The sequence below is a fragment of the Pithys albifrons genome, chromosome 11 (assembly GCF_047495875.1).
Source record: "Pithys albifrons albifrons isolate INPA30051 chromosome 11, PitAlb_v1, whole genome shotgun sequence".
Lineage (NCBI taxonomy): Eukaryota > Metazoa > Chordata > Aves > Passeriformes > Thamnophilidae > Pithys > Pithys albifrons.
In genome coordinates this window covers 14,185,483-14,210,591 of record NC_092468.1, presented here as the reverse complement: position 1 = coordinate 14,210,591, position 25,109 = coordinate 14,185,483, and the positions used below count along the sequence as shown (strand labels likewise).

General features: G+C 37.0%; 1 protein-coding gene across 3 annotated transcripts in view; it reads right to left on the bottom strand.

Moving 5' to 3' along the window:
* Positions 1-25,109, bottom strand: part of ATP13A3 (ATPase 13A3) — a 59,720-nt gene that overhangs the window by 4,846 nt on the left and 29,765 nt on the right. For 2 of the 3 annotated variants that reach the window (XM_071567093.1, XM_071567092.1), the window contains exons 8-33: positions 24,247-24,316; positions 23,248-23,382; positions 22,407-22,479; positions 21,563-21,694; positions 20,374-20,553; positions 17,400-17,557; positions 16,577-16,765; positions 15,670-15,731; positions 14,938-15,088; positions 14,740-14,856; positions 13,696-13,713; positions 13,453-13,606; positions 13,251-13,371; positions 11,969-12,093; positions 10,918-11,096; positions 10,336-10,458; positions 10,173-10,252; positions 9,479-9,521; positions 9,272-9,381; positions 8,334-8,430; positions 7,546-7,618; positions 6,532-6,709; positions 5,675-5,862; positions 5,157-5,245; positions 4,884-4,964; positions 1,099-1,188 (exon numbers count right to left, since the gene is read on the bottom strand). In XM_071567093.1, coding sequence (XP_071423194.1) covers positions 1,099-1,188; positions 4,884-4,964; positions 5,157-5,245; positions 5,675-5,862; positions 6,532-6,709; positions 7,546-7,618; positions 8,334-8,430; positions 9,272-9,381; positions 9,479-9,521; positions 10,173-10,252; positions 10,336-10,458; positions 10,918-11,096; positions 11,969-12,093; positions 13,251-13,371; positions 13,453-13,606; positions 13,696-13,713; positions 14,740-14,856; positions 14,938-15,088; positions 15,670-15,731; positions 16,577-16,765; positions 17,400-17,557; positions 20,374-20,553; positions 21,563-21,694; positions 22,407-22,479; positions 23,248-23,382; positions 24,247-24,316 — 3,016 coding nt within the window. The remainder of the gene's footprint in view (positions 1-1,098; positions 1,189-4,883; positions 4,965-5,156; positions 5,246-5,674; positions 5,863-6,531; positions 6,710-7,545; positions 7,619-8,333; positions 8,431-9,271; positions 9,382-9,478; positions 9,522-10,172; positions 10,253-10,335; positions 10,459-10,917; positions 11,097-11,968; positions 12,094-13,250; positions 13,372-13,452; positions 13,607-13,695; positions 13,714-14,739; positions 14,857-14,937; positions 15,089-15,669; positions 15,732-16,576; positions 16,766-17,399; positions 17,558-20,373; positions 20,554-21,562; positions 21,695-22,406; positions 22,480-23,247; positions 23,383-24,246; positions 24,317-25,109) is intronic. The other variant, XM_071567094.1, reaches the window with a different exon arrangement.

The window sequence follows — 25,109 nt, the reverse complement described above, 5'->3', positions numbered from 1 at the left end:
AGCCTGGCCTAGAAAAACAAATTCTCAGAGTCTCAAAAAGGCAGGCAGCCAGCCAAAAGTAGCAGAATTTAACTTGCTGATACTGTGAAACTTAAACATTGCAGGTATTAATAGTTATTAAGACAGACACAAATCATTCAATTTAAGTCTTCCTTCCTATTTTTCCTCTTCCAGTCTTAAATGCATGTAACTTAGGTAGCTGGGGAAGAGAAACACCATTCCTCATTCTCAAGAGTGAATTCCTCTCATGTCTCAGAGAGTACCTGTAGATTCCAGGGCTGGCATTTTAATGGAGATACATTCCATAGTTTTCATCATGCTACATTTCTATCAATTGGTGAATGCAAACCTTAAGCAGAGTTTCCATTTTAAAGTGAACATAAAGCAATCTGTTCTTCAGCATCCTCAAAAGGTCAAATGTAAATCTTAAGTGAATACATTTAATAAAATCTAGTGCTGAGAAATAAATCACTGTAATTCCAGCACGCATAAATGTACAATCAGACAAAAGTAAGAAGCCAGCAGGCTTAAAGTAAAGCTTGTTTTTATGGGATTCACATAGACTTTCTTCATGAACTAATAGCAGAGAGGCAGACCAGAGCAAAGTTCATGGTCACCTGAAAATTCTTTGTCTCCTAAACCATTTGAAGTAGTAGTAGTGTACTTTAATTTGCCATCTTGTTATGTTTCATTTATACATGCTAACTATTACTGCTCTCAGACAATAAACTAAAGCTCTAAATCAAATTAATTTCAAGCTAATTTAATTGCTTCAAACAAATCAAGATGTTCCCAGGTCTAGCACGCTAATTTGTGACAACACAAATAAAATTTGCTAATGGGCAAACTGAAGATAAAGTGAGAGAAGTTAAAAACAATCCTCTAGGTTTGCTTCACAGTTCTTGTACACAGACTAAGTGTCATTAAGGAGAAAAATATACACCAGAAGCCTTTACTTTTAATATTCTAGGTACAGAAATCTAATTTAAGCCGACTTAAGCTTAAGATACGGCAACAGACACTTATAGATCATTAAGAGATAAAACTGAATTAATGCACATGCACTCAAATGATGACAGCAAAATACTCGTCTCCAACCTGAGGCGGCTGGGGTATGGTGAGGCGATATTCTCCTTGTTTGTCTCGATTGAACACAACCTTCCAAAGGATCATATCAAGGAGGACATTCTGTGAGACATTACAGCGAGCAGGAAGAATTAAAGAAACTAATGATCATTCGTTGTTAGTGTGCACATTACAAATAAAACATGAAACAGTGTTAGGCATAACTAATTCAGTGCCAAGCAAAATGGAGAGTTGCACTACTTGTTGGTACTTCTGTGATAAACATTTTCATTCTTAAAGTGCTCACATGAGATTTCAGAATATGAACACAGGACTTTAAATCAACAGCAACAATGACCGAAACTGCGTCCATTGATATGAGTAAAACCCATAAATACACACCCTTAATGTGTTTCAATACTCTAAAAAAACCTGTGAAACATCACAGACGTGCATTTAAAGCAGTATCCCCATGACCCATCTTTAACATTACAGTGTACTTCATGCTGGAGCTATGCTTTGTTCCTAGTCTGTTTTAAACCAGCAACATTCCCAGAAAAGCTGCAGAGGGGTGGCAAAGCTGAGCCACCAGCAGGAATGAAGGAATTCAGTAGGCATCATTCCAGATTTTAAAAGAAGGCAGAACTTGAACAGAATGTTCAGTACATTTGGTTATTCTCCTACAGCTGCATGGGTGGACTCAAAAGCTTTGAATAAATTTGACAACACAGGTGTGAACATGTACCTTCCATGGCCTTGAGCCTACAACTCTGATCCCGGGACAGATTCCATTACTAATATCTGACTAACCTCTGCCACTGAAAACAGGGAGCTGATTAGCCCAACTTTTATAACAGATTTTATAGTGCTTATGATTTGTAATATACCAGAATTTGATAGTGCTTTTATAAAGTATTTGCCAACAAGTCTTCAGCTTGTTAGATGTTAATTTTTGAAGTCAGTCTGGTTTAAGCATGTCTACACCAGGCATCAGGAGTATGGAGAAACAGCTGCTGGGATCTGCCTTTGTTGTGCAGTATTTTCTATCATCTGGTAGGAAGAATCTGCATGCTTTGTGAATCTAGTCTGGTATCCACATGGAAGGAGCAAGAACTTTACAAAGCAGTTCAGAAAACATGTTTGGGACAACCACAGTCAGAAACTATTCCTGTTGTAGAAGCAATGAGGAAATCACATATGCTCACAGTGTGACACCAAGTGCCAAACTGGCAAGTGTGACCAAAGAAGATGGCTACAATCCCTCACGTATCTCATAATTATGAGACTCTTAAAGCAGCAACTGCTAAGGGATTAGTCTCAGTAGAACAAACTCTAGGTGATACATATACGGAGTAACTTGTTAAAAGATGGAAGGAGATGCCACCAGTGGCCTCTCTCAGAGACTCAATATGACCTCTGGAGCCCAGGTAAGGCTGTAGTGAAAAGTGTAGGGAGCAGAAAATCCAGCCAGGCACACAGGAAGAGAAAGACATTGAGCATTACTGGAAGTGAAGGAACAAAATAACCTATGACTTCTACACAATATAAAGGACCCAATGAGTTGGCATCACATGAAAAAGCTTCAGGGAGCCTAGAGTAGTACTGCTGGAGTTGGGCAAATGCAGTTCAAGAGGAGGGTTGAAGATAGGGAAGGTGAAGTGTCTATCACAAAACAAGGTTTGGGATTAGAGGACCACTAGACAACTCTTCGATTGGACACCTGCTGTATAGAATGACAACGCATCTGCCTAAACAAAACACTCAACTAACAACGAAGTGGAAGAAACACGTTTTAAGACAAAGCATAACAGCCAAAACACTTCATGTCAAGGAAACTCTAGGTACTTCTATTTTATTACTAAAGTATGGACAACAAGATAAATAGGCAAGTCAATTTAAGAAAGGAATGTGACAAATCACCCCAAAAGTTTTGGTAATGAATTAAGTTATTAAAGTGTTCAAAGATGCTAACCCAGATCTGCTCAGGAAAAAGTGGGAAGAGGTTTGAAATACTGTGTGAAAACAAACACACTGCAATAATTATATTGCTTAGGTGATGCTTAGTAGAAATTCACAAGTTTACAAGATTGATGTGGCAACCAACTAGGAGAAGGAGTGGAACCCTAACAAGAAGGAATGGTTTGTCCTCAAAAGGCACACTCTGATACGTGGAATGACACACTTCACAGACTCTCTACTGGAGCCCTTACACTTCCAGAACAGAAACAACACCAGGTTCTGTTACAACTAGAAATCACTTAGAGAACAAAGGAACTTTTCAGCAGAAGGTAAGTTTATTTCTCGGTAGCAGTTATCACTGGACTGAAAATTGAAACTGAATAAGAAAAAAAATTTCCATCTACAAGGCTTACTCTAAATTCAGCAGAAGACAAAAGAAGCCATGCTTCTGCAGCTTCAGAATAACTATTTTGTTTCAGTGGTAAGGACAGCAATATACATAAAATTTAACTTTTCACAAATAAAAAGGAGGCCAAAGAGAAAACTATTGAGAGTTTGCTACTAAAAAAAAATGGAAGAACTAAAAGGCATAAAGGAAAACATCATGAGCAGGGTTAGAGTTGCTATAGGATAATGTAAGAAAGACACGGGAGCTTTAGGAGTGGATAAACTTGTTAACAAGAAGACGGCCAAGAAAATTAATATCTACTGCCATGTTTTGGAAAAGACAAGTTGCCACCTGTAACATGAAAACACTGAGAAACATGTTCCAATAGGCAGCAACATCATAGCATATATTGCAAATTCTAATTGGAACAACATTTTAAACACCTTGATAATTTTGTGCCAAGTATCCAAAGGATCCTGTGCTTGATTTACCTTAACAAAGAAAAGGGAAAAAATGTGTCAACTGGAAAGAATATTAATGCTGTAGTACTCTTCAAAGGCCAAAATGGTAGGATCCAAGCAAACATTATGCTCATTACGTTGATAGCAATCCCTCACACAGTAATGGAAATGATGACTAGAAACTGCAGAAAATGTTATACAATAAAAACAGGTAATTGTAGTGTGCAAACACTACATAATGTTGGAAGACTTTTCCATCTTGGAGAGAAAAAAGTGACTCATGATTGCAACCAAAACCCAAACATATTCGGGCTGGAAACGACACATCAGTGTAACAGGGAGAATTAAATGCAGGAATAAAGGACTGACTGAGCCCGGACTTCTTCTGGAAGATTTATCCGTCAAACTTTGATTCTTGGAAACAACAATGGGGTCCTGGATGAAGGGTAGGGCATGTTTCTGCACATATTAACTCCGGAATTACTGAAGAAGAGGTCAACAACCAGAATTACTGGCTTTGGACAAGCTCAGGGATGGAAAAAGCAGATCTGCATGAACATCTCTACTTCTGGATTTTGATCATATGAGATGAACAAGTTACACAGATCTGCATTATTATGAATAATAAGCTATGTATATGATATAAGTGAATGAGGGTGGGCTCTCCTAAGAATTTCATGTAATTCTTTAATATGCTATTATTCTGAAGTAACTGCAAATAAATGTGGAACATTTTTCTATTTTTAGTTGAACACTTAAGTCTTTCAACTCCCTTCCTCCATTTTTTTAAAAAGCAAAAAAGAGTTTTAAAATTATGCTTTTAAGACAGAAAACCTTGACCTTAAAACTAGCCTACAAGGTCACTTCTGGAAATACACACTTAACAAGAAAACAGCAGCCACTTACACTGGCATACTGTGAAGAGAGACCTCCTAAAGAAAACACAAACATGTCCCCTGAAAACAAGAAACATTTAACAGAGAAGCATTTTCTCCATTTGAATTTCTTACCTCCACCAGCACAGATACAATTGCATTGATGATAACAATGCCGAGAATTTTCATGCGCCACTCTTCTGGCACACACACAAGCTGTGAAAAGAAGTTGCCAGAGGTTAGTAAATCACACGTCAAGTAAACACACATTCACAAAGGGCTCAGAGTTAAAAATTCTCCCTTCCCCACCTAGTGATGTGAAATTAGAGCTCTAAAGGGGTCACACTTGCCCCAGAGGCAATTGGTTATCCCAGGAGCAGACACGCCTGATTATCTGCTGACTCTTACCTCCAGAAATGTGTTAATAGCTTCTACAGGATGCAACATGATGAAAAATATGAAGGCATAAAGAACTATCACAGATATAACAAACAGAACTGTAAAAGAAGAAAGAAATATTTTAATTAGACCATCTCACAATCAGAGTTCTAGACAGTTTTTCCCTTTATCATGGGTTTGTTACTTCCTGGAAATAACCTTTTTTCTCCCTCTAAACCCAGGCATATTTTGGCAATTCAGTAGTTGTGCTGATAGCCATAAAGAGACAGAAGGCCTGACCCACTCACTGGCTCACTAGTGGAGCTGAAACATAAATACACGTATATTTCTACAAACAAAGCAAGTGTTAAACACAAATTCCTCCACACAGTTTAGTATTTCCCTATTTCTAGCTCTGTTGACCAGAGGATAATTGCATTATGTTCTCCCAGCAACTCTACTGTTGAAGTGGCACAACAGAATTGTAAATGTGTGCACAGTTACTTGAGAGTTTCATTTGGAACTGTATATATTTAGAAAGGACTTACAATTTTTGTAGCATGGTTGTCTAAAGGGCTTTCCTTTAGAAAAGACAATTGCCACTATGAGGTACTGAAAGCTGGATATAAAAAACAAAGTTGTGTTTTCGTAATTTTTAATGTAATGTTCATCATGAAGAGTCTCATTTTCATGGTGTGCAGAGCTGTTGTTCATGATGTCCCGTACATTACATGCACTACAATATAAAAAAAAAACCAAACCATTAGATCCTGAGTTATGGACAGGATGAAAATAAGGCCTCCTTATTTACAAAAGTAATGACAGGACAAATTGCAATAGTAGTAAAAGAGCTTATCCTTGAGAACATGGTACAGGTAGTAAGACTCAAAACTGTGGCAGGGAGGTAGCAATTTCTGTGAATTCAGAGCTTCGAGTTCTTTTATGCTGCCAGTTTGTAAATTTGTTACATGAACTGTTTAGAACTATCACTATAGATAGATTTTGAAGACAAGTAAGAAAATATTGCAATCTAAAAAAGAAGATTAAAACAATTCTTTGTTTTCAAAAACACAAATTTGATTTACTGCAACTCTAGCAAGAAAATAAAGTTTTATAATATAAAAGAGTGAACATAGATTAACTTCAAATTTCTGTCTCAACTGTCACAAAGTTGAGCAGCCTTTAGACCCTGCTGTCTGGCTCTGGCCCAGTTCTGCTTTTCAGCCACTGGGCAATTCCTATGTATTAGTATGATTTCACAAAAGAATCAAAACCAGCAGACTAACAGCCGCCACACAGAAGTTTTATTTACAAAGTCTCCACAGTGGGTGGAGGGAGAGCAACTATTGCTTACAGCTTTCCAACCACTACTGTATCCTGAAACACTGCATACTGAAACACTTACTCAGAGTCTGCTGTCCAAGGTTCATACCAGGACTGCTGTTTGACCCAAAAGAACCCAACGGTTTGGAAAGCAAGGCAGATGATGATCTGAGACAAAACGGAACACAGAAGTGGACCTGAGATAAGACCTGACGGAGGCCTTCGCGCAACAAGCTCTGTCCAAGCAGGGTTCAGACTCACTGCAAAGAGAATGAAAAACAAATGACACATTACATCATTATGGTTTTCAAGAGTTAGCCTGTTCACATTCTGTGGAATTAGAATGGCTTGCTCATGACATCACTAGAAAAATTAGTCCAGAACTGCAAATGTGAAACCACCTTGAAAAGATTATACAGCCCTAGAGTGATGCCACAGTGCCTTCTACAGGCTGGTTCCCCAGCAGCACAGCATAGCAGGGGACAATAGCAGCCTTAAGACATCAGGAATTAGTAGTGTCTGGCCAAATTCCCTTTGTCTGGTACAAGGACAGCTTTGCCTCCTGATTTTTGCATTGCCATTGCGTCAAAGAAAAGGTTTCTATGAGACTTGAAAATGGATTTCTACTGTTAGCCAGTGAACTGAGTGCTGGGCTCTTGGCTCATACAGGGAATCAAATGCTTTCCTACATAATACTTTGAGTAAAACATTTCATGGACAGAAGTTCAACTAGAAAAGGAAAGAAATCAAACATTTGAGAAAGATGATATTGGAACAACTCCTAGTTTGATTCCAAACACAGCTTCATCATATCAGTAAGATTTATGACTTCCTCTACTGTGAAGAACTACTTCTTTAAGATCATGCCCACAACCTGCTTCTTCTATGAGGACATTTCAAAAATTTCAGGTGCATCTAATTCAGTATAGTGGTGGTTTGGATTTTTTTTAAATGCATATACTGTAGTAATCAAAACATATTCCCTGTGCGTTACAGTGCTTACTCCAAACAATATGTAATTAGGTATTAAACTAAATCTGACTCAGTGAAAATTGGTTCAGAGAAGTCAGCAATGGTAACTCAGCACAATACTTACTAGTGAAGACAACCACCAAAATGATTGCCAAATCAATGAAGAGAAACTGGAAATCTCCCAAATTGCTCAGGATCTAGAGAGAAAACACAATTGAAATATTGATAATTGCTTCACATCAAGAAAAATCTACAGTGACACTCTTATGGCCTTAATTCTTTAAATTTTACTCTATAAACAAGATAGTCTCTTGACAGACTGGCTTTCTTTACCTGCAGGAGCCTCAAGTATTCTACAATTCACAGAACAATTCCTGAAGTATTAGGATATGAAACCATTTCCTTTTCAAGATGCACAAGTTACATGTAATTGCAATTTGTTTGCAATCAAACATATTAGTGAATCATACATCCTGATGAAGTAACTTAGGCTCACAGTTCTCTAAACACCATAGCATTACTATGCAGTCATGCAGCTATCAAAATTTCCACCTCAAAGGTTCTTTAATACTCTGTACCTTTAACTTACTGAGAATACAAAATAAAATATAGGATTTCTACCACATGCCATATTCTGAATCCAATCATATTAACAAGAAATACGCCATTTTGCTTTTCTGCCCCTCTCCTAATTCAATACTTGCAATTTCTTTTTTAAATATATACTACCATGTCCTTTGTACAGTTAATATAAAAACCCCCACCAAAATATTAACAATACTTTTAGTCAAAAGATAGTTTTAGAATGCATGTCCTCTTCTCAAGAGGCTTGCAACAATTTGTATTAAGTATCTTTCAATTTCAAATCCCTGAATTATGCTGACACTGCCTAAGCACTTAGAGAATACTTACAGAATATAGCAGAGTAACACTGATGTACTGGATAATGCTGTATAATGCCATGAATTTAAATACACAGAAGGAAGTTATTAAAGCAGCACGGCCTTCCCTGTCAAAACAGATGCAATCACGTAACTACAAAGCTTTCTGTGCAAGCAGGTAAGTTCTATCCAGCAAGATATTAGCTGCAATTAAACACACCAGCAAACTCTTTGAGGAACATTAGGCTGCAGAAATACAGAGAAATAGAAGTCAGAACAGAGTATTTCCATCAACATTGAAATTGTGAGCGTGTCTTCTGAACTGAGCCACCACCTTACTTCAGTCTTCTTTGGACTTCATGTGTTTTTCCAACAAATGTTTTAAAATTAAGGTTTGTTTGCAATAGCATTTATAAAGCATTAGTTTACTACATGGATTGAATGAACATGCAGCCAGCCAAAGTTGCTGTCTTCAGAAATGTTTCTGATAATGCATTACTTCATTAGTTGCACACAGACGTCTACATTTTTTAGCTGACCTTTATCTAAAATCATTATACAACTTCCAATTTCAGAAACAAAAATTGGTCAAACCCTATTTAGAATATCTGTCTTCTATTTTGTGTGGTGTTGAGAAATTACCTGAAAATTTTATTGCTGCAATTGCACACTGTCTGTATGGAAATGAACAAACTCAATAAGACATAAAATTAAAGACTAATGTGTAGAAGTTTCCTCATTCACTGAAAAATTAACTTTACATAGACATAGGAGTTCATAACAAACTTTTAAACCATGCTATGGCAAGTCTTTGCTCAGAATACTACTTTCAGTAAAGAAATAGAACCATTAAAAACGTGTGGCTTGTTCTTTAATTAATTCAAACTGGCTTCTACAACACCAAACATATGCTAATCCAGGGTATGTGAATTACACAGACATATTTAAGTTCATAGTAAGTGGTATTACCTGATCAGCTTTGGCACACAGGAAATACTGGGTGTCCTGGAAGTGAATGGTGATGCCACAGAAGCCTCAAGCTCAGACAGAGATATACCACCATGTGCCCTCTTTAGCGCCTGCCAGTTAACATTGAAACAGAGACCATTTTAAAACTTGCTTCCAGCTGAATGATTTAACTGAACATTTCTGTATGGAAAATAAAAATATACTTACGCCACAGTCATTTGCTCCATCTCCACACATGCCCACATAGTAACTATAAAAACCAAACAGACGTCAGCATTCCCTAACCACAGTGCATTAAGCTTATTTCATTAAATACTTCTGGTTATTTTGAGTTATTCAGGCTTTGCATAACAATAGGTGATCATTAGTGCTGAAAGCAATTACTGTTGCCATTACAAATATAAAGAAACAGAAAAGTAACATTACTATGGTAGGTCAGTCAAACCAATAATGGCTTAATTAGCTCTCTATCATCCCAAGGTGGTCTAAAGCATCTTTGCTTTAGGGAAATGCACTTCAGTAGTATTTTGCAGAACTGCCAAGGCCCAGCATCAACACAGTCATACACTGATCAATGTGAACAGAAGTCATCCTGATATAATACACATAATACATTTGATGGGTTTGTTCATTAAACCAAGCAACAGCATTTATAAAATAGGTTAGTCTATGCATGCATTCCTCATTTAACTTCATGAAAAGTCTGAAACTTTCCCAACCAGCCAGCAGGTGGCACTACTCTCATTCCTGCTTAGCTAATAGGCTGATACACCAACACAAGAAGTTCTATTAGCCCAGCCTTTTCCTTTTGGCAGAACAGCCAGCAGCATGCACAATTTCTGTCTCCTATCACACCAAACACTGTCAACCCTCGACTTTGTATGCTTAAGCAAATACTTACTCTACATTTTGTAAAGCTTCCACCAACTGAGTTTTCTGATCGGGCGCCATGCGGGCAAACACAGTGCCGTGTAACACAAGCTGGAAGACAGAAGATTTCTTGATGCTCACAGGGCAAAGTCTGTTCACCATTAAAAGCGCCCACACTCAAGCAAAACGCTCACCTTGGGTACGAGGTCCTGAAAATGTTCCAAAATTACTGCAAATGACTTCCCATTCATTGCAAAATGGTATTTTGTCATCTGGAGATCCTCAAGGCTTTCATGGACCAATTTAACTGGAATATCCTATAAAAAGTAGTTTAATACTCTAGCTGTAATGCATTTACACAGATATCTTGTTATTTCAAACTAATACTCAGGAGTGTTCCTCCACATGAATCAAAGTTTCTAAGCATGTTACTCGAAAGAAAACCTCATACAATGAAAACACTTACTTAATAGTAACAAAATGTGGTTCAATGTTTCAACTGCAAAGCAGCTAGAGCAGTCTTAACAGACTGAAATGCTGGGTAAAAAACCGTGTATCCTGCACAACTAAAATGTTAAATGTCATATCACAGTTGAAAAACTACCTCCCCCAGCTGCTTCACTACTCTATGGTATATGAAGATCTGAAAGTTAACTAGTACATCAATTCTGATTTGACACTTAGCAGCAGATTTACTATTTAATGGAAGAACAAAAAGAAACTCAACAGTAAAACTAACTGCTTACACTCTAAAGGCATAATAATGGTCATGTTACCTCTGAGTTTATGGCTGGTGATGAACTAGTGCATTTTGCGAGGGTATCTGCATAATGCCAGTTGATCCTGGCAGCCTGCCCATCCTTTGGAGGTAGTGCTTCAGCAATAATGACCTTATCCTGAGGTAGAATCATTCCACAGTCTCTGGCCACAGAGATAGCAGTTAACATGTTATCCCCTGTTAAACAATTGCATTCACAAGGGTTTCAGTTAGAAAAGAATCAGTATCATACTCGATATTCAATGTAAGAGAAAAGCTAACAAAGCCAGTTTAGAACCAGGAGCAGGACTGCCCAACGTACCAGGGACAACCTCTGGACACACCAAGCCTACAGACAACATTCCAAGCCTAGCCCAGTAAACCCCTCCCCTAGAAACTCTGTGTGCTGCTTTGAGCTGTAACGATTTCCTATCAATCAAATCTTAGTATAGGTGGAAAATCAGGCAGAAAACAACTGGCCATTTAAAATACTGCTTTTTAAACACAGTCACAGAACATGCAAACACAGAGTTGTATTGCTAGCCTAGCAAAATATTCCGAAGTTGCAATACCTGTGATTTAAAAAGCAAATACATGCATGGAAAACACTTGAACAAATATACTTAGCACACTTATGGGGACATAAGTCATTCTTCCCAAAAAATCTAATATAAAGTGACTTTTCATAATATAAATCAAAATGGTATGGACTGTCAGGACATCTAGTCTGACTCCCTGCTCAAAGGAGGGTCAGTCAGAAAATTAGACCAGGACTTTCACTTAGTCTGGTGTGGAAGACCTCTAAGGGTTTTCATGCTTCAATTCCCTGTAAAGTAGCTTGTGCATGGTGCTAGGGAGAGGAAGCTACAAAGTAGAATTAAAGCCTCTTCTGTTTTCTGATCTCTTGACTTACCAAAGCAGCTTGCACAAGTTTCTAAACTTCCCTCTTTCTCTAAACACAGTGTAAAATCCCAGCCCACTGACACTAAAATTTGACTTAATACACTATAATTAACAAGACTAAAAAGGGATGTTTTTTCTCTTTTGAGTACGAATATTTACATGCTAACCTGTAACCATGACAGTGCGAATGTTGGCTTTATGCAAATCTTCAAGTACAGCAGGGGTTTCTTGCTTTAACTTGTTTTGCATTATAATTAACCCCATAAAATCCATGTTGTTTTCAATAGCATCTCTAATGAAAAGGAGGCAAGGAAGAAAACATTAGAAAAATTACAATTATTAGATAGTGCTTTAAAAGCCTGATTTTCTGTTTGTCAAAGGGAAATGTGCATTGTCAACCATCAAGTGACTAACTGGCCTTATAAAAAGTGATCTGACAGATATCATCACAATCATTTATACTTATTCCCCTTGTTTTAATTGAAAACCAGTATGAGAAAACATTTCCTCTCAAGCATATTTTTTAGTTTCTTCCACAAGAACTCTTTCTAAAGGAAATTAGTCTCAAAAAGGCTATTGATAGAAAACATGCTCTGAAGCTAACTGCATTGACAGCCAAATTTTAAGATATGTTTAGAGTTCACTTTTCTCTTTTCTGAATTAGCTGAACCTTAAGATAAAAAATACCAAATCATGTTACTGAAACTACTAAGATTAATAGATGCTAGCTAATTAAGTAAAGCGACTAATTAACCTTGGTTTACATGAAAAAGTCAGTGTATTTACAGGTCCTGGGTATTCTGCTGCTGCTATAAGTTTTCACACCTGAAACTCTTAAAATCCATTTCCCTGCTTTGTGTGCGTGTGCTTTGCACAACGTTCATCTTGTACACAGAGCTGAGACAAAGGAACAGAGTCAAAGCTGGCATTGTCATAGCTATGCTACACTTTCACACACTGTGGAATGATAGTATTATCCACAAAACTAGGAACACCTGAAAAATAATTAACAGGAAGTACTACCCTTTGAAGGAAGAAACCTTTCTACCTTCCAAATCTTTCTGAAAAGCTCTGCAGTGAGAACATGCTGACTTTAGGAGGCAAAGAAACTGCATCAAACATGCACAGGAGGGTTTCCACTACATGTCATTAACAGACAAGGAGGGTATAAGTCTGTGCAAGTAACGAAGAGATCAGAGGAGATTTTCAGCCATGACAGGGTAAATTACACACCATACAGTTCATTTCCAACTTAAAGTTGATCTTCTGAATTCACTTCATTGCAGAAAACACTTCTTTATCTTAAATTTCTATGTATTGTCCAGGGCACAAATAAAGAACACAGAGAACTATGTACGTCAAGACAGTTGAAAACTGAAGAAGAGTAGTTGATTTAAACAAAAATACACATTGCATGTTAATCCAAAGCATGCAGCTTTTCACTCTTACCTATTAATAGTCTGGACTTTGTGCCATGTAAGCTTAGACTCCAATTTTCTATGAGCAAGAGCAATAACTCGGAAGCCCTGCTTAGTGTATTCTTCCAGGACACGCTCAAAGTCAACAGGAACTTAAAAAAAGAGCAAGTTTAGAGTTAGTAAAATATTCATATTACAGCTACTAAAGAACTAAAAACAGTTTGTTCCTTTACCTGTTTCCTGCTTACACAAGCTGGCAATCACTTCTGGGGCACCTTTCATGTAAGCATCCATCCTCTTCTCCCCTAGAACTCTTGCTATTACACACATTCGCTGCAAAACTGAGGAAAATGGGAACTGGCGCACAATTCCAATTTCATAACCAGTCTGGGTCATACAGGAAGGAAGGAAAAGAGTTACATCCACACACATTCTAACAAAAATAGGTGCATGCTTAATTGAAAAAGGATACTTACCGAAAGCTCAAACAATTCCTAAAAAAAAGAAAAAATACATTCACTGTAAATATTAGTTTTTAAGTATTTCTTCAGCTACAAACTATTTCAACATAAATCAGTAAAAGAATCTGCACAGTATTCTTGATATCAAGTCATCTTGTATTTTCAATGGATGCCATAAAAGCTGAATATAAATATACTGCATCTGTTTATTATTCTTTACTTTAAGTGAGACATAGTAAAACTTTAGAGCTTGATTTCTTGATTAGAAGTTGCAAGATCTTTCAACAGTCCAACCTGTGTTTAGCCTCTGTAAATGACTCAAGTACTACAGTGTTTCAGGATGAGGCCAAGATTATCCCCAAAATTTCACGTTGTGAGGAGCAAGAACATTCACATGTCAACTACTGCACAGTAATTACTGCTGTGCATGTACACTGAGTTCTGAACAAAAGAAAGACACTTCTATCTACTACATAATATAACTCATACAGATAGGCTTACTTGCTATACCTTCCCACCACTCTGCCCTGTGAAAATCTGGACATACAGTCACATGCTTGAATTTCCCTTTCTGAACTATTCAAAGCCACTTCAAAATACAGGTAGAACAAACTTTTAAATCTGCCAAGTACATTTTGTTTTTAACTCAGTACTTTATAGATCTCTAAGGTACAACAGTGTCAAGGATTCCACATCATGCAGTGACATTAACAAACAATCGTTTTAACTGAAACTGCAAGGTGAGCACACCTAAGGGCACTTTATTAGTACACTATGAATTTGGTAATAATACTAATATTAAAAAGTGCAAGCTCAAAAAGCATTATCGTCCTTTATAAGCAATTTGTAAGGCAGTAATGCTGACACTTAGTTTGCTCACCTTGAAAGTGGTATATACTGAACCACTACCTTCAACAACGGTTTAAACATGTTTCTTCTGTCTTTGCCAACACCCACACAGTTCTGATCCCACTTCAATTTTATCAGCCAGAACCACAGCATACAGCAAAATGTATTTGCTTAACTTTAATTCAAACCAATTGTTTTGAATTTTTATACCATTTCTTGATCTGTTGCTTGCTTGGATTCTGGGGAAAGCTGCTTTGAAGGTCGAACCACTGTCGGCATGATTCGATTATGAAGGGCTGTTTCCTCTTCCGTTGCTTCTTCTAAAATCTATTGAAAAAAATGAACTAATTTATATATTAACTTTGATTTTCTTGCAATGCAATTTTCAGAAAGAAAAATGGCACTTACCCATCCTATTGCTTCAAACATCTTCAAATCAAGCGGATCCCCAGAAAGGACCCCTTCAATTTTTGTAAGAGAATGACAAGTTGCCATGCAAGCAACAAACTCGGACTTCTGCAAGCTCTCACTGCAAGCCCTGTCTTCCGGCAGAAGGAAACTGAAACAATGAAGTAATAACATACTTAGCACTATAATTATTTATTATGAGCCAATTCAAAAGGTTTGTTTAGATTAAGAGAAGAAAATTGACTGCACAAGTCCCTTTGCTTGTATTTTCACACATCACAGAAAACAAATTAAGGCTCTGTGCTGGAATCCTCACAAACCATCACAACTTCTTCCTCCTTTGAACACAGAGTTCATTCACTGTTCAGTTTGATCACTCATAAAAATGTCTGTTACCACTTTGTACTTGAGTCAATTAGCTAAGCTTATTCATTTTAGCAGCCAAAAAGTCATCATCTAGACAGGACTGAGGAGATATGAAGCAGCTGAACTGCAACAGTTTTGCAGTATAAACCTAATGAAGTCTCACACTTAACAAAATTCCACCTCAGCTTATAAGGCAGTTTTAACTTGAATTACACCTAAACCATAGTTTCAGTGGGATTCCTGCAGCTCATTACAGACACACAAATATATAAGAGCTCATACTGAATATTCTATTCTATTCTGATGAAGCTTTTACAGCACAACTGATGTTCACATCTGCTATCACAGCTCTCAGCTCATCCTTACCAAGCATTTTCCACTCGCTGAATTCCCCAAAGATCCAAGCCATCCTCAGTGAGTGTGCCAGTCTGCAAAATACACCAATGGGCATGGAAAGAAGAAAAAGCCTTCAGAAACAAATTATCCTCAGGTAAAGCAAAAATTAACAGATATTTAAGCAAATTACACCTGAAAAATACATTTTCTTTCATATTAACTTACAAATCAAGACTACATGACAGAAACACAGTATCTCTCTTACTTTTTGGTAGTAACTAAGTTCCAAATCTGATAAATAACTTTAAAAAACATTGAAGGCACTCCCCTTACTGGAGACAGGACAAATGAAACAGACCCTTAAAATCCAAGATGATAGCTCAACATGTCAATATTCAGGGACTGGGGACAATGGAAATAATAAATTTAGCATGGGTACTTATTATTATTTGAAATAAAATCTAAGGAGGAAAATAAATTTTATCTAGAAAATAGCCAAAAGCAAAGAATTCTGGCTAGAAGCATTACTGTCTTTCACTCATGTTCTTGTTAAGGAATAATAACAAAATATGCTGGCTCGGCTTTTCATTGAAATGAATGAAAAAAAGAAACAAGTCTGACTTCACACTTCAATTTTTCAGGAGCTTGTGTACTAAATAAAGCTCTTAATAAGCCTTAGCTCTCACATTTCTGAGGTGGCAGCAATAAACTGGGACGTGAAGTCTTGTGATAAGAAAGCAGCTCTATTGTAACAACTTTTTAGAGAAAAATAAATTAGAAGTGTTAGCAGATGGTAAACACTGAATACCTGGAAACTAAGAGATAAAAAATTATCTAATTTATATGAAAAGTAATGAATTTTCCTTTTTTGCCTACATAAATTCCCATCCATAAGACAATGCCCCTCCAGGTGGCAAAGTTCCAAAGTTTACCTAACCTTATCAAAACACACAAGGTTCAGCTGGCCACAAATATTTATCCTTTGTGGGCTGATGCAGAAGATGCCAATTTTCTTCAACCTTCTTTGTGCATAAACAATGCCAGCAGTCATGGCAGCAGGGAGTGCTGGAGGCACCGTGATCGTGATAATGTCAAGAGACTCGATGATGATGGTATGAGCTGGAACCTGCAATAGAGGTCTGAGTCAATGAACAAGAACTCGCTGCTTAAAAGATTCACTATCCCACTGAAGTTTTACCAAGAGCAAAACCCACACGTTGCTTTCCCCAGTACAGCATGTTCTGGATTGCCCAGAAATTTAGCACCATCTTCACCCACCACCAGCAACCACAATAATACAGTCCTAAATTATCCACAACCTGTAATTCCAAATTTTCACTTTTCTCCCTGAAAATACATTCCTTTGAAAGTTACTGAATAATGCAAAACTTGAAAGGGGAAAACCCCAACAAATGAAAACAGAAAAAACTTAGACTTATCAGTTATCAATTTCTTGATAAGGATTTTTTGCATGCTTTAAATGAGCTGTATCCTATTTCTTCCAACTGGATATCAGTCAGATAGCAATCTTACACAGAACAAAGATAAATATCTAGTAATTGGGTCAGCAGGAATTGAGGTAAACTCAAATTTCCCAGTAATACATACAAAGTCGCTTTTGTGCTGAATTTTGTTCTCAGCAACCTTACCTTTCTCATTCCATTGATAAAAAATAAAGCAAAGAAATCTGAAGTGTGTTGGAAGTCATGCTCAACCCTTTTCTAAAATAAGGCAGTTCTGGCTGAGAAGTTAAAACATACCTCCTTTATGATGCTATTGACAACTGTGTAAAGAAACCCAATGCCTGCCACCACCACCAGAGACAGGAGAAACAAATAGGCATCTCTGTAGAGCTTAAAATCAGTTGGCTTTGGATACAGTATGGAACGAACAAGCTGTCCTTTAGCAGTACTAAAGCCTAGAAATAAAAAGGAGTAAGTTATTAAAAGTATAAACAAGAACAAAGCTCTTAAAATACATTAAAAACCTCAATAAACCCCTTAAGCTACTAATTTCATTAAGACTGTTTCTCAATATCCAGTAACAGATGTTTTGCAATACTGTAATTAAGGTGCTTCAAAACTGTACGTGCACATCATATGAAGTGCCTCTCTCTTATGGCAAGGACATGCAGCTGATGCAAACAAACCCTTCTTCTGCGGCAGCAGTAAAGCCTCACATGGTCTGGCCTGGCAGTTTGTTGTACTGCATTTTGTCCCTCACAGTGCAGAACTAGTGGGTATATTTATTGTCTTATTAATTCAGTCCTTGCAAAAAGAAAATGAAGTTATTCATGGAGTCCAACATTACATACTGAAATGGTAAGTCTCTGTAAGCTCCATTGATTGCCAGAATGAAAGATTCAGAAAAAACCTGCAGTGCAGAGGTTCATCTTTTGGAGAAATCCACCTCTTGACCACATTTTGACACCTAAACTAGATGACAACCCTTCTAAGGGTCTTACAGTCAAACAACCAATAGATCTCCCAAGATTCTCCTTGAACCTTTGCTTAAACATGTAAAGAAACCAACACCTGTGCCAAATTTTGTAGGCCTGAAACATTTTCTATCTTAGAAAAGTCTGTGACTACAACCTCAACATCAATGTCAGGTCTTCTGTCAATAGTGACAGCTCCTTGACAGCTATGCAGTCTGAGCCCTCCACCCCGATGTGTGGCATACAAGATTCTACCAAAACAAAGCATCTACTGCATCAGTCTTAAAGTGGACGAGCTCATCAGAAGAGGAACAAGGCATGAAGCCTCCAGGATCTGAATTTGCTCCTGCAAAATAAAAACCATGGGCCTGTTCAGAGAAGTTTGGCATGTCCATATGCACTTGAGTATTTACCCATGAATCCTTTGTAATTCAACATAGTAGTCAACAACAACAACAAAACAATCAGAACTACTTTTGATTTTCTTAATGGTTTTGCAGGAGGTTCTGCAGCCACAAAGGATACAACGCGTAAGGGTAAAACAGCAAATGAAAACCTCATGTGGTGTCCTTCAGAACACACTGGACACACAAACAGCTTTAGTGAACAATTGTGTTCTCTGAAACAAAATCAGTTCTAAATTCTTTACAATTACAATTGGAGCCACAATGACATACACACGTATCCATGAACTGAGTTTCAGGAGGAAAAAAAATTAATACATTTAGCTCCTCAGTATTTTATGCATATTTCAGCTGTAACATCAAACATGTCATGGTTAAGGCTTAACTTGAAGAGTACTGTGAGTACAGTCCCAGCAGACCCATCTGATTCCTGGTTTATGACAAGATTAGGACTACATGCCTTTGCACACAACCAAATTCTGCTCTTAGAATTCTTTTAAGGACTGCATTTTCTATTACCTTCAATTTTGTGACAGTTACTTTAGTTCGTACTATCAGGAATCTTAGGAGCAAGAAGCTACAAGTGCTGTGGCATCTATCCAGCAACTGGAGAGGGAAATTCCCTACTTGCCTAAAAGCTGTCCCTGCAAATCAGACAGGAGAACACAGGGATTTTATATCACTTTGCTCCTCTCTCTATATATAGCCATAGCAGGAAAAGCATACTTGTCCATATATAAAACCTGAACAAAGTCCACAGAGCTCAATTCATCCTGTTTACAACAGGAGCTAACTCAGATTAAAAACATGACTTCAGACAGCACAGCAGTAAGACTCAGTGTGTTGGAAGCAATTACAATTCTAAGAGCCACAGATCATGGCATCAGACTTTACAAAAAAAGTATTATCCTTCCTGCAGAGCAGAAGTAATACATCTTTAGCAGCTCAGTTCATTTCTGTTGCTGTCTGGGGTCACCTACTTGTACATGCATGTCAGGCTGGGCATATGAAATTTTTTATTTAAGAAACAAAACAAGTTGAGATGAATATCATTAAAGAGCTGATGTGTTCAAGGGAACAGAAATATTCCTTTGAAAAAAAGACTAATAAAAGCCTCTAGAAAGATCTAAATTAATTCAATGAGAAATAAAATCAGAACATTTCCTGCTAAAATAAACTAACAGAAGGTAAGGAGAAGACACCAGAGAAAGAAGCAGCTAACTAGGATGAAGTAATTTGGCAGAAAAGTTGGTTTAAGTAGCAATATAGTCAACATAGTCCAAGTTCTTCTATCCAATTCTACTGTACCTTGGATTATAGCTTGCATTCATTTATTTTATAGTAATTTTCTTAAGATGATCTTTGTAAAGCAGAATCCCACAACTTTATTAGCCTGTGCAATTGCTTTTAATAGAATATCTGTATTATTTAACCCCAAATCTCATACATATTAGTATGAATAACCATTTCTCTAGACAGATAAATCAAACTTATTTTTTTAAGCAAATGTTAAGTGCTTTGACAAAACTGGGTAAAGAAAAACATTTAGCATTGTCAATGACTTTACCAAAATCATCTATTCCCCACTACCCACCCAATCTAATGATAAGCCAAACCTTTTCCAAGAGATATATGTAGTTCAATTAAACACCATAGAAGACATCCGAAAGACCTGAAAAATGCATTCAAGTAAGTTTTAAATTCATGCTGAGACTGATTCCCTTTCTTGCTTGCCAAATGATACTCTCTAGATCATCTAGTTCCATTAGAGTTTTAAGATGTTTATCAAAGTATTTGGGGTATGCTCCTCTATCCAAGCTTAACAGTATTAGCCACTTGACATACACAAAAGCAAGTAGTACATTGACAAGTGACAGACTTAACAACCCATACCTGTTCTCACTACCAGAGCCTTGACCAGCTCTCCAGTGTAGAACCGTGTTTGGATGACATTGGTTCCACAGAACAGAGTGTGCCGTTTGTGCACTTCAGGACTGTACAGCTCATCTCCCACTGCCTTCGGATATTCTGAAGGATTCGGCAGATTAATCTTTGTGACAGGAACACTTTCACCTTAAACGGAAGAAGAGTTTCTAAGCAAGATCAAAGAAGGACATTTTTTCCTTCACAGATACAAGTAGAACAATAAAATCTCATTCACCAGCACAGAGGCAGACTTACAGAAGAAGCCATCTTCCTTTCACCATGTTATTAGGTTGTGTCTTATCTATTAATCTCAGCTCACCAGATTCCTTACCTAAATGCTATTTAACTCCACTCTTTATTCACCGGTACAGATTTTGTGCCTTTTAGTTCAAAACACATAGGTGTAAAATACAGTTCACTGATGCTTTTCAGCTTCCTTCTCTTGCTGAAAAGCATCACTCCATCGTTTCTCAGAAAAATTAGATGATGAAGAAAATTATTCTCAGCTCCTCTGGTGACTGAGTACACTCAAACTAGGCCTGCAATCAATTTTTATCAGTTGCTAGCAGCAGCAAGAAGCTCAAGTATATTCCAAAAAATCGAATATAATGAAACACAATCCCTGGACTACAATTTTCTAAAGGCTGTCAGTTTGGGCAGACTATCCCAGGAATAAGAAAAAGTCCATCCTAGTCACTGAAGCTGTCCTTCAAATACATCAGGTCCCTGGTTTCAGAGTAGGCAGACATAAGAGATAATAATTTGTGGTTTTAAATACAGTAAAACTTTCTATTCACTACCTTCATTCTTGGAAGAAGCTAAAAAGTTTTGGGAAAAATTTTCTGAAGAAGCAACACTGCAGAACTCAAACTGCACTGAGAACACCAAGTCAAGAGGCAGGAAGACAAACTATCAAGAAGAAATTTTTTCAACAAGAAATGATCACTCTTTCTTGGAGCTGCCAAGCAGTACCAGGTTGCTGTTGCAGGTAAGCAGAACACAAGTATGTAAGTACTCAGGAGTACGTGTAATTGCAAGAACTGACACATTTCAAGCAAAATAAACATATCCAATTCTGCTACAATGTACTGCAAGTTAAGCACGAACACAGGGATAAAATAATACATTCAGCCATGCAAAACTGTATCCAGTTTACCTGTTAGCATACTTTCATTTACAATGCAAGTACCACTGAGAAGTACTGCATCACAGGGCATAATTGTCCCATTAGATGGAATCAACATGGTATCTCCAGGCACGAGGTCGGTAGAAAGGATTTCTTCTATTTCTGAGTATTAAGCACAAACAAGTTTACTTGAAAATGGCCAACATCTACACAATCTGATAAAGATGCAGGTGGTGACAATTAACACTTTATTTCATTTTATTAATGTCATGAAGTGATTTTAAAAATATACAGAAAAAGCCATTGATTTCTCAATTCCTTCACAGATTTAACTCCAGAGCACATGAATATAATTCATCATAAAAAATGAAAAGAATCAATTTTGTACAAAACATAATAACCATTAACTACTGCATAATTTCAGTATAAAGACACAAATACAAGTCTTACAAATTAATTCACAAACCACAAACTAACAACCTTTAACTGCTGTGATATCCAAGCGAGCAAAAGTTCAGAAATCAACTTGCAGCCCTTGCTGGGTAATAAATTATAATGGAGACCCAATGCACAGACATATGTAAGCCAAGAAAGAAACTACAATGACATTTACATAAGTGGAATGGTGGAGAATAAGAAACAGGAATATGACAAGCACCTAAGCCAGAACCCTTTACTCACTAAAAATACCATCTAGGAGGCTAATCCTGAACAGATTATGCTCCTAAATTCCACTCTGCAACTTGTTCTTTTCCTATGCAGTTTTGCTGAGAAACACAAGCATTTCAAGCTGATCAAAGAAAGAACATCCACTTTGCACTCATATTTCATGAACAATTTAATTTCAACCTTCCAAATCACCTGTGAAATTTACCTTGGTTTCCTCTGCAGACAGAAACCCTTACAATGCTGTGAGCTGCTACCATGTCATGTAACATAACATATTGCTGCAAAGAGAAGAAAAGATTGTTATTCAAAAGCATAGCTTGTCTTCGTCTTCTAAATGCACATTTTAGCACTACAGGTAGAAGCGATGAGATTCTGCAATAACATTCTTTAACAACAAAATGATACTCAAAATGTTCTCTTAAACATACCATAGAAAACTTAGGGGCAAATAAATTTTGAGTGCATTCTGGAAGCAAATATTCACTGTCACGCAAACCGTTATAAAAACAATTCGTCATTAATATACAGGAGTAAAAACTGCAGCAGTTACATGAACTTGAATTAAGGTAAGAGGGCTTTTTTCCCCCCTCTGGTTTGAACTCAAGAGATTGCAATTGAAAGGTAATTACGACTTTGACTTCCATCAGCTACAGCCAAGTTTACAGAATAAACTGAATCACCAATTTAACCATCCGCAAGTTACACTGGTGCTCAGTTCTGTTGGGCTTTTTCAAACAGAAGGAAACAATGCAAGATGGAATCACCACTGTCAGTACAACTTGGTACATAAACTTGTGTCCAGGTTTATTTAAGTAAGGTAGTGTTTCTGTTATCTGAAGCCAACCCACTGATTCATCAGCACAGGAAGGTAACCACGACTTCAAAGAAAACTGTAAATCCAAATTCTTTCAGCTCAAAGAGGGAAAACGTGTAACAACATTCTACCAGTGTAACTCTGAAAAATTCTTAAAGATTTGTAGGCAATTTCACAACAAAATAATCAGTAAAAACAAAAAAAAAAAAAGGCATGTTTGCTTTGAACTTACCTTTCTAATGGTGTAGAGTGAGCTAACAATGGATATTACAGACATGATCACAATTGCTAATGCATAGTAGTGATACTCATCAGTGATCCACAATATCACACTGAACAACTGGAAAATGTAAAAAGGGTTGAGAACCTAGAAGAGTTACAGAATATTAAAGTTACATCAAAGTCATAGGGGTTCTCCATCAGAAGAAAGTCAGAATTATCCTCCTCCGTGGAGGAGACAAACATTTCAGTTCTTTATACATAATTTTTGTCTGTTTTGCCAAGCTGAGTTCTCTTTTCCATGCCTTCCTTGACCCCCTGAAAACACAATTCTCACTACAATAACACACGAATGCAGATTTTAAAGACCACATGTATTTTTCCCAACACCTCAAAGCAAAAAGGATAGGAACATCTGATGCACTTTCTTTGATAACTCTTAAATTAATTGGGATGTTATTTTCCATTTCTTATTAGTAAATGCACTGATGTCTCAAGTTCTTACTCCATTAGTTCAGGGTGGAGAGGTTTTCAGTTCAAAAGTTCTATCATGCATTATTAGAGCACATTGATAACAAGCCAGTTATTCAAATCCACCTGATCAAGGAAAATGGAACAAGTCCAACAGCAGTATATCCAACATCACATTTGATTCGCTGCATATGTTGTAATACATGATCTCTGGGCTTGACATGAAGAACATAGTCATTTTATGTTTTAAGTTAACGACAAAAAGTAAGTAAGATGCTGACTTTTTCAAAGAATTTTGACACCTTTTCTAATGTCCTTGCTAAGGCACCAGGTTGTGAACTCTGAAGAGTTTGCAGTTAAGGTGTCTTAGAGCCTTAGCTCTAAGTAGAGTTAGAGAGCTCAAAAAACCCCAGTCCATATAATTTGGCTTTACCAGTGCTGGCCTTTGGGGAAAGGTTGCCAACAGCCAATAGTCATTGCACTTATAGTAACCTTCAATGGTACACTTTTTTTCTTTAATTTGTTAAAGAAAAGATCTTACCTCCTTAACCAGAAGCTTAAAAATGGAAGGCACTTTCACAGCAATTTCATTTACTCCATAGAATGCTTTTCTGCATTAAAAAGGAAAAATACAAAAAAAGTTAAGATTTTTATTAGGAGTCTTACTGATGTCAAAGTAATTCCATTAAAATGAGAATGTATAACATATTATTAAATCTGTGGCCCCTTTTTCTTATCATATGGTTTCCAAAGGTGTTTATCAGAAAACACACAGAGAGATGTTCCACCAATACACAGATGATTATTTTATACTTCAATTTAAACTGTAACTTAATTTTGGGTTCTTTCGTAACAGGATTTCCCTGTGAACTGCGTAATGGTCCAATGACATTCAATACGTCATTCTGAAAGCCAGTATTTGATTCTCATGAAGTTAAGCTCAAATAAGTGTTAACTTTACCCTACAGAAAGACACTCTTTTCAAGGTCATGTATCTTAGTTTTATTCTTAGAATGAAGAAAAGCAAATCATGAAAGGGGGAGCAACAAACTAAGCTCTGATGAGATCCAAGATGGATAAATGCCAGTGATGTGAAAAAGCCCTTAAAATACAATCTTAGGGGAAAGGCTTTGATTGTAGGAAAAGACACAAAGTGCCAGAAAATGAAATGATGAGCAAGCAGATGCTTCTGTAGTTCGACCTCTAAGAAGGTCTCACTTGCAAAAAAATCAGCCAGGAATGCAACAGAACCCAAACTATTCTAGTCTTGGTAGTGTATCAATGACTTAGAACACTAACAATAAATTCATACCAATATATATTCCAGCTTGCTGTTCACAACTGGGAACAGAAAACCCTGAACTACATGCTATTAAAGTTACCCTTGAAAACCCTTTACTAGAG